Source organism: Carcharhinus amblyrhynchos, chromosome 10, assembly GCF_965287045.1.
Source record: "Carcharhinus amblyrhynchos chromosome 10, sCarAmb.v2.hapA, whole genome shotgun sequence".
NCBI classification, from domain to species: Eukaryota; Metazoa; Chordata; class Chondrichthyes; order Carcharhiniformes; family Carcharhinidae; genus Carcharhinus; species Carcharhinus amblyrhynchos.
In genome coordinates, this window is record NC_137333.1 from 78,968,534 (window position 1) to 78,983,009 (window position 14,476).

At 42.0% G+C, this 14,476-nt stretch overlaps 1 protein-coding gene across 6 annotated transcripts in view; it reads left to right on the plus strand.

Annotated features, from left to right (window-relative positions):
• fryb (furry homolog b (Drosophila)) overlaps positions 1-14,476 on the plus strand; it is a 360,066-nt gene that overhangs the window by 284,514 nt on the left and 61,076 nt on the right. For all 6 annotated transcript variants that reach the window (XR_013888056.1, XM_080197438.1, XM_080197440.1 and 3 more), the window contains exons 42-46: positions 1,639-1,826; positions 3,898-3,992; positions 8,811-9,418; positions 11,646-11,743; positions 11,845-12,015. Coding sequence is in view for 5 of the 6 variants with exons in the window: in XM_080197438.1 (XP_080053564.1) it covers positions 1,639-1,826; positions 3,898-3,992; positions 8,811-9,418; positions 11,646-11,743; positions 11,845-12,015 (1,160 nt within the window). In the remaining variant the exon portion in view is untranslated. The remainder of the gene's footprint in view (positions 1-1,638; positions 1,827-3,897; positions 3,993-8,810; positions 9,419-11,645; positions 11,744-11,844; positions 12,016-14,476) is intronic.

Here is a 14,476-nt window from a genome sequence, read left to right on the forward strand (position 1 = left end):
CTACCCTGCATGCGTCAATCTCCACCCTGATAGATTGGCGCATGCACAGTGGCCTGTTCAGTGCTATGCTGCCGGCCTCTCATAAGAACATAAGAAATAGGAGCAGGAGTAGGCCATCTAGCCCTTCGAGCCTGCCCCGCCATTCAATAAGATCATGGCTGATCTGTCGTGTCTCAGTTCCACATTCCCGCCCTCTCCCCATAACCCTTAATCCCCTCGCTTATTAAGAACCCATCAACCCGCGTCTTAAAAATATTTAGCGAGGCAGCCTCCACCACCTCAACGGGCAGAGAATTCCAGAGATTCACCACCCTCTGAGTGAAGAAGTTCCTCCTCAACTCCGTTCTAAACCATCCCCCCTTTATCTTGAGGCTGTGCCCCCTAGTCCTACTGTCCTTTCTGAGCGGGAAGAGTCTCTCCACCTCTATCCTATCCATCCCATTCATCATCTTATACGTCTCAATGAGATCTCCCCTCATTCTTCTAAACTCTAACAAGTACAAGCCTAGTTTATTCAGCCTCTCCTCATAGCTCAACCCCCTCAACTCCGGTATCAGCCTAGTAAACCTCCTCTGCACTCCCTCCAAGGCCAAAATATCCTTGCATAAGTACGGCGACCAAAACTGCACACAGTACTCCAGCTGCGGCCTCACCAATGCCCTATACAGCCGCAGCAAGACCTCCCTACTTTTATATTCAATCCCCCTCGCTATGAAGGCCAGCATCCCATTAGCCTTCCTGACCACCTGCTGCACCTGCAAGCTGGGTTTTTGCGACTCATGCACAAGGACCCCGAGGTCCCTCTGCACCGTCGCCTGCTGCAGTTTTTCTCCACGTAAGTAATAATCCTTCCTACCATTATTCCTACCAAAGTGGACCACCTCGCACTTGCCAACATTAAATTCCATTTGCCATTTCCTGGCCCATTTGCCCAGCCTATCTAGATCCTTCTGCAGACTCTCCACACCCTCCGCGCAATTTGCCGTTCCACCAATCTTGGTGTCATCAGCAAATTTCGACACCATACACTCGGTTCCCTCCTCCAGATCATCTATATAAATGGTAAATAGCTGACCAGTGGGAATAAGCCCTGTCCTCTGATTTTCCGCATGAATCTCCTTGAGGCACACTGCAGTGCACAGTGTGGGAGATTTATTTTGAAAATCCCACTAAAAAAACCAGCGGAGTTACTCCCGTTTTCATGAATTCAGCGCTTAGAATTTTTTTGGGAGAATCCTGGCCATAGCCTTTACCACTCCCCTACCCCAGGCTCTAGCTTATCCCCACTATCAAAATGTCCTTTAATTCAAAATGACCACCCCCCCCCACCCCCACCATGCACCGTAATTTGATTGATGGGTACCATTTTGTTTGTTAATGACTGCCTCCTGTCACCCAGCACTGTGCCCAATGATATGTGCTCTTTCCTGTCAAATGCAAACAGGAAGCTGACCGGAAATGAAGATAACAGTCATGCTGCTAAGATAAGGACAAATTACTGTCTGCCTTGATTGCCCTAATTCCCTAATTTCTACGTTGCTTAATTTCAAGAAATAATATTCAATATTGTTGATAATCCTGATCTATTAACAGAATGTTTATAATAATTAAGATACATGGTCTTTCTATTTTGCCTAGGTTGCTGTATGGAACAACGATTGAGTGAAGTTGCCCTACAAACAGCACTTTCCAGCTCATCACGGCATTATGCAGGTCGCTCGTTCCAAATCTTTAGGGCATTGAAGCAACCTCTTTCTGCACATGCTTTATCTGACTTACTGTCAAGACTGGTAGAAGTTATAGGAGAACATGGCGATGAGGTTCAGGTATACTTTACGTGTGTGATTAAATTCTCTGCAAGTTACTATAAAATGAACTAGAATTTTGAATATTTTCCCTCATAATTTAGCACTTAAGTACACTGCCTGCCTAATCTGAGATCTAATCATAGAAACAAGATTTGAAGTTGGGTTTCTGGTCATCACTACATTAGTTGAACACAGGTGAAGAAATTAAAGGTGTACTGTGACTGGTTTTGATCTCCCCAGCTGGCACTTGTCAGAGTTCTTGATCAATGTACGTTGAATCCTTCTGATGAGTAGGTGAAAATAAAGTCATGCTTGGTAATATCGCCAAGCTCAAGAAGCCAATGAGCATCACTACCTGAGCCCACAGGTGCTGGATGTTCACATGGCAAACTAAAGAAGTTCTGCTGGGCCCAGAACTTTAATCAAGTATAAGAACATAAGAACACAAGAAATAGGAGCAGGAGTAGGCCATCTAGCCCTTCGAGCCTGCCCCGCCATTCAATAAGATCATGGCTGATCTGTCGTGGCTCAGTTCCACTTTCCCGCCCTCTCCCCATAACCCTTAATCCCCTCTCTTATCAAAAACCCATCAACCCGCGTCTTAAAAATATTTAGCGAGGCAGCCTCCACCACTTCAACGGGCAGAGAATTCCAGAATTTGGGCTCAAGCCTTTGGATTTGAACCCATGGGATGGAATTTTATAAGATTTTTTCCTACGCGTTGGGTAGGCATGAACCTGGGAGAGTGCCCAGATTCTTTGGGCACATTTTCAGGTCCAATCTTTTGCACTCTGTTTTTAAAATTTTGGACGAGTCCGTTTCTGGCAAGGCTTATTGAACTTGACATCCCATAGAGGGAGGTGTCACTATTTCCCTAAAACTTAAAAAAACTGAAAATAAACAGCTTGAATTTCTTCCAGGCAGGTTGTTTTGGGCCACACTAATACTAAGCTGCCCTGGGCTGAATTTCAGGTCAACAGTGAAGTAATGGTGCTCACTGTCGACCCTGAAAAAAGCTGCCCAAAAAGATCAAGCAATATTTTGCATCTGGATTTTTTCCTTTCTGACACCAATTTGAATCTGTTGCCAATTCAAAGGGATCTCCAGGCTTACCGCAGCAGTCTTGTCATCAGGCAAGGGAAACTGCCAATTACATTGAATTATCCTCACAGATATCAAACCAGGAGGTAAACCATTGAATCCCTTCACTTTAGTTTTAACTTTTACATAGGGACCGTGACAAATAATTGGGACACACAAGATTAAGATAGACACTAAAATGTCATGGGCTGAATTTTACTGACCGTCTGTGGGCGGGAAAACAGGTGGATGAACCCTTAAATTAGGGTGCCCTGCCCTTGTCAGTTTACCTGCTGCAAAGTGATGGTGAGTAGTCGCTTTGGATGGGTTGCCCATCTGTGGCCCAATTGAGGCCATCAAGTTTGCAGTTAGTGTCCAATTAAGGGCCTCTTCCCATCACTGCTCCAACAAAATAGGTGACAGGAGAGGTTTGTGCCCTACTTGCAGCTGGCAGAATCAGCCTAGCAGACTGCTGGTAAGTGAAAGTGGGGTGCCCCCTTTCCAGGTCCCCCATGTCAATTAAAGGTGCCCCTCTTATAGTTGTGTCTCCCCACATCCACTTTCCCTCCTGCCCTGTCCAGCATATTCCTCATAACCTCACCGGGGCCCATCAACCCGGTCCCAGTGAGATCTCAGACTTACTTAAACATCTGGGTCCACCGTTGAAGTCTGACCTACATGCAGCACCAGCAATGGCCACCACTCCTATTTGGCATTGCCAGTGTGCAGAGCTGCCAATCTCCAATTGGCCAACAACTGCATGAGGCAGGACACTCTCGAAGAGATGGATGGAAGTCCTACCTCATACTCATTTTAGGCTATCACTCAAAAGTAAAGCAGGGTGTATCAGCTAAGCAGAGGCAAATGTGCACCCATTAGGAAGATTTACTGGCTGACTGACTACTCTGTAATAATTATTTAGCAAACTTTTCTGTGTAGTGTAATTCTATCAAATTATACTTGCTGTTTACTAAACTCTAATTTTAAATATCATTATGTCTTGCGTTAGGGTTATGTAATGGAAGCACTCCTGACACTGGAAGCAGGCATTGACAATTTGGCAGATTGTTTAAAGAACAGTGATTTGTTAGCTGTTCTATCTAGGTAAGATTTTTACTTCTTACAGAATGTTCTGTGATGTCTTGAATGTTATGTCAAAAAAAAGGCTTTGTTCCAAAGCTAAAGAAGCAAGATTGCAGGTTGATGCTTTATTTCCTATTGCATTGATCAAACGGAATTTCTTACAGAAACAATTTAATATATTTAAACATATGCAGGCAAAATACCAAGCCAAATTGGATCTAATGCTGAAATCACCAAAGTGGATAGGAAAATATTAATAACTGTTGTATGCTGACATTGCCGTTTTGGAAAATTAAGAGGGATATAACTTCTTAAAAGTAAGTAGCCTCATGTATATAGGAGCAAAAATTTGTAAAGCTTTTCTAAAGGCTTTACTAACAAATAATTTTAAGCCTTTATAGCTTATAATGTATGATTAAAATATCTTTATCAAGGCTGCAAAAAATAAAATGTTGGCTAGCAAAAAACGTTTTGGGCTATAAAGTTTAATGATTGATCATAAATTGGCATCGGCAGATATCTGGGAGCAGGTGTCCTGAACCAGCACATTGCATAGCAGAATCAAAAGCAGAATTGGGGGTAAGAGACCATGGTTGCTATTTTGAGATGCAGTATTTTTTTTCCTCACAATTTTTTTTACTAAGTTATCCAACAATTTAAGTAATTTGTTCTGCCTTTCCATTTACCTCCTCTGGCTCCCATATGCCCCCCTATGACAAGCTCTACCCTCTCAGGCCCCTCATGCCCTCATTTCAAGGTATGCCCTTCTATTCACTCTTATGTTCCTTCATGCCTCCTACACCAAACTCTGCTCTGCAATCCTCCCTTTATGTCTCTTCAAGCCACCATGACAAGCTCTGGGACTTTCAAGCTTATTGACTCATTGTATACTTTCTAGATCACAATATATAGTTGAATATTTAGAAGAAACCTTTGAAAAAATATTATTCATTGATATTTATTCATCCATTAATGTTACCATATGCTTGAAAAGAAAGCCTGGGCCAAGCAAATAAAAACATCAATCACTCAGACTCTTCGAAGTCTCAAAAACTACAAACCCCTGAAACTAACTTATCAAATGTCAACAGACATTGTGAAATTAACTGCAGAGACCAGAGAACTGAGCTGCCATTCAAACAGTGTTTCGTCTGGGAAACAGCTGTTCATTTTCTAATAGTTGAGGGGGCTCTCAGCCAAGTCTCAGGAACGCGTGAAGGCCAAGTCAAGATGCTGTTCGGTTTTAAGTCCAAAAATGTCAATTGCATTCATCTCAATACTCTTACAATACCATCTATTTGAAGTAGCCTAGAAACATTATCATTTAACCACAGGTGGGACAATGATGACAGTCACATTCTTCATTGCTAGGCAGCTGTTATAGACAGTGTGAGCAGGCTCATACTGGTGCAACAGGAGGCTATTGAGACATGCACAAGGAGGCTAGGGCAAGGCAGGGATGCCCCTTGGGCAGTGCCAGATTAGCAGTGCCACCTTGGCAATGCCCACTGGGTGGGTGAGGCATGTGGGGACAGTGTCAGTGGGTATGCAGGGCCAATGGAGTGAGTCTGGTGCCTGTAGGGGGAGGCGGCCCACTGCCACTTTGCATGCAATTGGTGGGGGAGGGCAGCAGGGCTGCAATCGGTGGGGAAGAGAGGGCGTCCATGATCGGTGTGGGCGGCGGGGTAGGCAGTGGGGGCTGCATCCCTGGATTGCTGGGGGGGGGGGGGGGGGGGGTTGCTACTTGAGACTGCTTGCAGTAGCAGGGGCCTGACAGTCTATTTGTCCATCAGACCCCTGCTATTGTTAATGTGCATGTGCAGCATCAGAAATCTACACAAGTGCAGTACCTCCCTCTACAGGCTGTCTAGTGAGTAAGTCCTGCCCACTGCCTCCTGTAGTGGGAAAACGGATTCGCCCAAAATTTTAAAGATTGGGCCTCAAAATGCGTCCAAAAAACAGATCTGAGACTCTCCCAGTTTCACGCTCAACACTTCAAACAAACCTCATACAATTTCATCTTTAATATTTATTAAATCCAGAGGATTGGAGGATAGCGAATGTGGTACCGTTATTTAAGAAGAGTAGCAAGGATAACCCAGGTAATTACAGGCCGTTGAGCTTGATGTCCATGGTAGGGAAATTAGAACATAGAACATTACGGCACAAACAGGCCCTTCGGCCCACAAGTTGCGATCATATCCCTACCCACCAGGCCTATCCATAACCCTCAATCCCATTAAATCCCATGTACTCATTCAGAAGTCTCTGAAAAGACCCCATCGAGTTCGCCTCCACCACCACCGACGGCAGCTGATTCCACTCACCCACCACCCTCAGTGAAAAACATACCCCGACATCTCCTCTGTACCTGCTCCCCAGCACCTTAAACCTGTGTCCTCTCGTAGCGACCATTTCAGCCATGGGAAATAGCCTCCAAGAATCCACCCGATCTATACCTCTCAACATCTTATAAACCTCTATCAGGTCACCTCTCATCCTTCGTCTGTCCAGGGAGAAAAGACTGAGCTCCCTCAACCTATCCTCGTAAGGCATGCCACCCAATCCAGGCAACATCCTTGTAAATCTCCTCTGCACTCTTTCAATAGCTTCCACATCCTTTTGTAATGAGGTGACCAGAACTGCGCACAGTACTCCAAATGGGGTCTGACAAAGGTCTTATAAAGTTGCAGCATCATCTCCCGACTCCTAAACTCAATCCCCCAATTAATGAAAGCTAGTACACCATACGCCTTCTTGACCACATACTCCACCTGCAAGGCCAATTTGAGAGTCCTGTGGACCCGGAACCCAAGGTCCTTCTGATCCTCTACACTGCTAAGAGTCCTACATAAGAACATAAGAAATGGGAGCAGGAGTAGGCCATCTAGCCCTTCAAGCCTGCCCCGCCATTCAATAAGATCATGGCTAACCTGAAGTGGATCAGTTTCACTTTCTCGCTCTCTCCCCATAACCCTTAATTCCCTTGTCTATCAAAAACCTATCTACCCATGACTTAAATATATTTAGCGAGGTAGCCTCCACCACTTCAACGGGCAGAGAATTCCAGAGATTCACCACCCTTTGAATGAAGAAGTTCCTCTTCAACTCCGATCTAAACTGCCCTCCCCTTATCTTAAGGCTGTGCCCTCGAGTCCTGCTATCCTTTCCAAGCGGGAAAAATCTCTCTACCTCTACCCTATCCACCCCCTTCATTATCTTATACATCTCTATAAGATCCCCCCTCATCCTTCTAAATTCCAACGAGTACAGGTCCCTCTCATTGTTGGAGAGGATCTTAGAGATAGGATGTATGCACATTTAGAACGGAATAATCTCATTAGTGATAGACAGCATGGTTTTGTAAGAGGGAGGTCATGCCTCACAAATTTGGTGGAGGTTTTTTGAGGAGGTGACAAAAACAGTTGAAGAGGGAAGGGCCGTGGATGTCGTCTATATGGATTTTAGTAAAGCGTTTGACAAAGTCCCTCAGGGCAGGTTGGTGCAAAAGGTTAAATCTCATGTGATAAAAGGAGAGGTGGCTAGATGGTTGGAGAACTGGCTTGGCCACAGAAGACAGAGGGTAGCAGTGGAAGGGTCTTTTTCCGGCTGGAGGTCTGTGACTAGTGGTGTTCCGCAGGGCTCTGTACTGGGACCTCTGCTATTTATAATATATATAACTGATTTGGAAGAAGGTGTAACTGGTGTGATCGGTAAGTTTGCAGACGACACAAAGATGGCTGGACTTGCGGATAGCGATGAACATTGTCAGAGAATACAGCAGGATATAGATGGGCTGGAAAATTGGGCAGAGAAATGGCAGATGGAATTTAATCCAGATAAATGCAAAGTGGTGCATTTTGGTAGAACTAACGTAAGGGGGAGCTATACAATAAATGGCAGAACCATCAAGAGTATAGACACACAGAGGGACCTGGGTGTGCAAGTCCACAGATCCTTGAAGGTGGCATCACAGGTGGAGAAGGTGGTGAAGAAGGCATATGGCACGCTTGCCTTTATAGGACAGGGCATAGAGTATAAAAATTGGCTTCTGATGTTACAGCTGTATAGAATGTTGGTTAGGGCACATTTGGAGTACTGCATCTAGTTCTGGTCACCGCACTACCAGAAGGACGTGGAGGCTTTGGAGAGAGTACAGAAGAGGTTTACCAGGATGTTGCCTGGTATGGAGGGTCTTAGCTATGAGGAGAGATTGGGTAAACTGGGGTTGTTTTCTGTGAAAAGATGGAGAATGAGGGGAGACCTAATAGAGGTGTATAAAACTATGAAGGGCATAGATAGGGTGAACAGTGGGAAGCTTTTTCCCAGGTTGGAGGTGATGATCACAAGGGGTCGCAGGTTCAAGGTGAGGGGGGTGAGGTTTAACTCAGATATCAGAGAGATGTATTTTACACAGAGGGTGGTGGGGGCCTGGAATGCACTGCCAAGCAGGGTGATGGAGGCAGACATGCTGGGATCGTTTTAAGACTTATCTGGATAGCCACATGAACAGACTGGGAATGGAGGGATACAAACGAATGGTTTAGTTGGACCAATGAGCAGCACAGGCTTGGAGGGCTGAAGGGCCTGTTTCCTGTGCTGTATTGTTCTTTGTTCTTTATGTTGATGTATGCTGTTATACAATGTATGGAATTTTATGGAACAAGTGGAATTCAAGTCCACATATCGAAACAATGCCAACTTTTTGAAATAGTGTTCCAGCCACTTAGTCCAGTCCCAATCTTTCCCATTCTCTTTAAAATTTAATTTTACAATTATTTATTCACTTTTATAAATTTGGCCAAACTATGTGATGTTAATTTAGTTTGTTTTTGTCAGGTCTTCCTCGCCTGATTTCATGATGAATACCAAACTGGCATCAAGTCGGAAGAGCACTGGGCAGCTGAACCTAACATCAGGAATATTGAACAGTGGTGGTATTACTGCAGAACGCAGTAGACATCAGAGAAGCTTTTCTGTGCCAAAGAAGTTTGGTGTTTCAGACAGATGCTCTGATCCTCCACGTAGTGCTACATTGGACAGAATCCAGGCAAATGGACAACAAGTTATTGTGTCGAAAACTCGGAGCTCATTCTCTCTTAAGGACAGCATAATTGACCCAACCAATATTAATAATCCCATGAATCTATTGGCCACTATTTTCTGGTCTGCAATAGCATTGATGGAGTCAGATTTTGAGTTTGAATACCAAATGGCACAACGATTGTTAATTAAACTTCTGATACATCTTCCTTTGGATAAAGCTGAAACTAGAGAAAAACTTGAAAAGCTACAAGGACAGCTGAAATGGACAAACTTCTCAGGGTTACAGCAGCTACTGCTAAAAGGATTTACTTCTCTATCCACCACTGACCTAACTCTGCAACTCTTTAGCCAATTGACTCCTGTTTCTCGAATACCTGTGATAGATTTAACTCAAGCAATAGGTAAATGTGTGGAATAATTACAATCATCAAACGGTTATATAGAACTAATTGAAAATGGTTTTTGGCCTTTTATACTGAAGGGACTTGTTTATTTATTGAGTGTTTTTAATTTTACTAATTGCTTAATGTCATGTTTAAACTAGGCTTGGTCACAATGAGGTGATTCTGCATCCATTGGTAATTTTGCTGCTAAATGACTAACATATGCAATGTTGGATTTAGCATTTCAGTTAGGCAATAGAGTAGCTGGTTCAGATTTTCTAACAGTTTGGTAGCAAATAACAGGGGCACAAAATCAGCAGTAATCGTCCATCTATTATACATAGCACCCAATTTTTTTCCCCCACTAAGAGTTGATGGGAAAAAAAACTAGATGAGGTGTAAAGAGAGCTGTCAACATATTCTTGGAGTTTCCTCACATGACCATCTGTTTACTGCCTTTCATCCCCCCACCTGCAAAAACTATATTTTTAAAATTTATAAATGAAAATGTTCAAAGAAAATGGAAATGAACCTGTTATTCTTTTCCTGGATTTCTTTCAGGAGGATTGGTAACCCTAATTATATAACATAGGGATTTGGTTCTGTCCATTTTGCACCCATGACAGTTTAATTTTAGCTACTGTGAAATTCTAAAGATAACTTAATGTCCTCTTGTGACTTTCAATTTCTGCGCCTGATGCTGTGAAAGTAACCAAAGCCTTGAACAGTCACATCTATTTCCACAAATAGGCAGATAGACAGAGTATGGAGAGGGAGCATATAAACCATTATAATTGGCAAGATAAGGAACAGATTGCTCTGCACTTTAGAGTAAATGGGCAGGATTTTTGGTTTTATTTAGAAAAGGGTAAAAAAAATTAAAGGAGAACTTGAGGAGCCCGTGTATCTTGGAGGTTCATGGAATAGTAAATGTTTAGAGCAGATCAGTAAAATTTACATTAAGATAAAGTTAGTACTGCAGATGCTGGAATCTGAAACAAAAACAGAAAATGTTGGAAAATCTCAGCAGTCTGCCAGCATCTGTGGGGAGAGAATAGAGCCAATGTTTCGAGTGTAGATGATCCTCCTTCAGAGCTCTGACGAAGGGTCATCTATACTCAAAACATTGGCTCTATTCTCTCCCCACAAATGCTGTCAGATCTGCATTGCTTTTCCAGCATTTTCTGTTTTTGTTTTGTGTGAACAAAGTTTACAAGCCTATTTAATGTGCAGTCCAGCGTGTTCTGCTGTGCAGGCACTGGTACCTTTGTAACAATGCCTACAAAAAAGTAGTATGCTTATATTTAGCAGTCATACACATGCTTTACTGATTGAATATGCCATTTTTAGTACTCAAAGCAAATATTTTAGAACAACCAACTGAATTTAGCAATAATGTTACTAAAAAGTCTGAAAGTTATAAAAGTGGTCAAAAGTCTAGATACATTCATATGGAAAGATTTATAGAAAGAAATATAAGAGGGTGTTTAATACAAGTTTCTTGTTAAAAAAAAGTTTCTATTTAATATTGATCTGTTGGAGTTTGAACTAACGTAAAACCAATGCAGTTAAAACCTTTAAAACACATTCAATTTCCAATGATTTCCTAGATTTTGTTTTCTCAAGTACTATAATATTCTTATGAAAGTACCTCTTCACAAAGACAACTACAAAGATTTAGAACTTCTCAAAAATCACAAGTTCAAGCAGGAATTATAAATTGGTTAAAAGAGCGTAAAAAGCAATTAGATTGTTCTATTATCTCTATGACAGGAACTTCTTGGAACTTTGCTTTTGCAATCTATTACCCCTTCTGATGTAACTTTTATGAGATAGATAATTGTATTGATAAAGTAGATCTTATTTTTATTTTATTTGCACATATAATAGACAATTGAGACTTGAATAAATATTAAATCAGACAATTCAATACTAATAACACAAAAAGAAAATACAATGAGTGGAACAGATTCACCACAGAATCTGACATGTTATGTTTATATATTTCATGTGAAACATAAAATACAAAAATTAGAAATGACAGAGGTCTGATGGAGTGACCCCATTAAGCTGTGCAAATGCACAACAGCCAGAATGATACCTCACAGACTGTTCAGAAAAATAATGCATGTACATAGCAGTACAAAAAATTAAAGGAATTGAAAGAGCTAAAGAAGAAATTACTTTCAGCAATTAATCAAAATGCAATAGTAGTTCAACTATCTTTGTTATTTGGCTATTTCAGGATTCCCCTTGAATGTTCTCTGCCTGCTTCCACATTTGATTCAGCACTTTGATAACCCTACCCAGTTCTGCAAGGATTCTGCAGATCGCATAGCCCAGGTTTGTGTTTTAGATGGTATATTTATTTAGCAAGCAGATTTATTTTAACAATCATGTTTTAAAACCTAAACATGCAATATTTTTGTGTACTTCCCTATTAGGTCTGTTTGGAAGAAAAGAACCCCAAGCTTTCCAACTTAGCACACGTAATGACCTTGTATAAGAACCACAGCTATACACGAGATTGTGCTACATGGGTTAATGTTGTTTGCCGTTATCTTCATGAGTCCTTCACTGAAATCACTTTAAACCTTGTCACATATCTGGCAGAGGTGTGTGTAATATATATATTTTGTTATTCGTATTTTCGTTTCTTCAGATGTACATCGTTCAGTATTGTAATCAGGATTTGTTTTACTTGAAAGTAAAACTGAAGCAGCTGTGAACATATTGCCAAATTGACAGTAAAATCATTGTACTCTTATTTAAAACAGTTCTAAAGACAACTCTATCTGTCTCTCCACAAAAGCATTGATTGACTTACTGTGTTTCCATGACTTTGTATTTTTGTTTCAGGTTTGCAACATTTTCTCTTTATTTATTACAAGTAATAATAATTAGTAAATCATGCTGCTCCAACCTGAATTGATCACAGTTTGTCAGGTTTAGATTAATTTATTGAATGCCCAAATTTAGTCAGGTTTGGTAGTTTGAGTTCAACTGCATCAAAGTTTTAAAATAATATAAAACAACCCTCACATCCTCTTATTCCCTCACACTCCCCAGGCCTTATCCGTGCCAACCCATGCCATCTCAGGCCCCCATCCATCACCTGTTTCTCTTTAAAGAGAAACATTGCCTATCTTATACTGAGGAATAAAACATGCAATTCATCAATGTTGTTTTAGCCAACCTCCTGTTCTGATAGACTATATTATATGATCAGTTACAACCAGCACTTATGACATGGAACAGAATTCTCCCATGCCCACACTAGTGGGTTCAATGTCAGGTGGGATGGGAGCATTCGATGAGAATCCAAAAATTGGGTTTACGCCAGCATGAATTTTCCATGGGATCTTCTGCTGCTACACACCATGATGGATTGGAAAATCTGCTGAAGATTGGTGTGAAATTGCTTTGCATCCTGCTAATGGGATGCTGATGAAGTCCTGACTGGTATCTTCCACCCACACCCAATTCTCCACAATGCCAATGGGAAAACACACCGGTCCAAAATATGTCTGGAACAAGTTGGCAGGCAGAAGTCAGGTTTATCTTGACAATGCCAGGGGCTTGGCTCCAGAGTTCTGATATAGGCCGCTAGTAATTCTGGACCCTGGAACATCACAGTAGTGGGTGGGGGAAACCATCTGCAGGTGGATATTCCTAATTTAGTGTCATCGCTCCATCTTCCAGTCTCAGAATGTTCCAGGAGATCCACCTTTTTTCTTCAACAGTGGGTCAGTGTTATTGGACATCTTTATATATGGCACCCATATAGCGTCGTCATGCCCACCCCACTACATAATATGGTGCTAAACCTCCAGGTACATAACTAATTAGGTCGGTGATGGAAGATATGATGTAGTTTCCCAATGGCCCTCACAGTGAGAAACACTCCCCATTCCCACCCCCACCACAGAACTGAGTCCCAGATGGGAGAATTCCAGCCATAATGACATGGTAAATTTATTCTATTTTTAGTTTCAAAATGGTTTTATTCCTATTGGTTTAATGGGTAGTTGGTGTTCTGAACATAACAAATAGATGATAGTCCTGTGATATCAAAGAAGATTTGTGGTATTGGATATCCAATTATTCATAATAGGAAGAGAAGATTTTAGATTTGGGGAGAGGTTAAGTAAACTTGGATTGTTTTCACTGGAAAGACTGAGGGGCAGCTTGATAAAGGTCTACAGAATTATGAGAGGCATATATTGGGTGCATAATCAGAGGCTTTCTCCCAAGGTCAAAAGATCCATTACAACATTTACGCTGAGAAGTGATAAGTTTAGGGGAGACGTGCAGGGAAAGTTTTTCACACAGAGGATGGTGAATGCCCAGAAAACAGTGCCAGTGGAATGCAGTGGCTCACACATATGGCCCCTCATTCTTCAATGCTAATCTATGCCCTTGCCCACCTCAGTCCTTCATGCCTTTCATGCCAACTTATGTCCCCTCCCACCTCTGCCCTTTATAGCCCCTATGCCAACTTAGTGCAAAAACATGCCCCCCTCACCCACCACCCTTTACTCTTACACCTACCATGTCAACTCACCTAGTATTTTCAATTGTTGAAATTAGCTCCAAGTATCTATTGCAGACTTAAATTTTTTATAAGCGTTCTCATTCATGGAAACTTATTTACTACATTTACATTACTTCAACTGCATTATCCCTTATAACAACAAACATTTCACACAAGTGCATAATCCATTAATAAGATCAAGTATAGAAATCCATAGTCCAATTTCAAAGAGTCCATAACCACTTGGAGCTGTCAATTAAACTGAAATGGCAGGCATAGAGTCACAGAGTCACTACTGGGCAGGAGGAGGTCATTTGGCCCATCAGGTCTGCACCCACTCTCCAACAGAGCATCTCACCTAGGCCCACCTACAACTCTATCTCTCTAACCCCATGTTTATCCCACGAATACCTGTAATGGACACTAAGGCCGGAATTTTACTGGCATAGTCACCTTGATTCTCCATTGGCCTTGAGCGGGATCATGCAAAACTCGGGCGGACATGCCAGTAAAATTCCACCCTAGGGCCCTGATTTTACTGG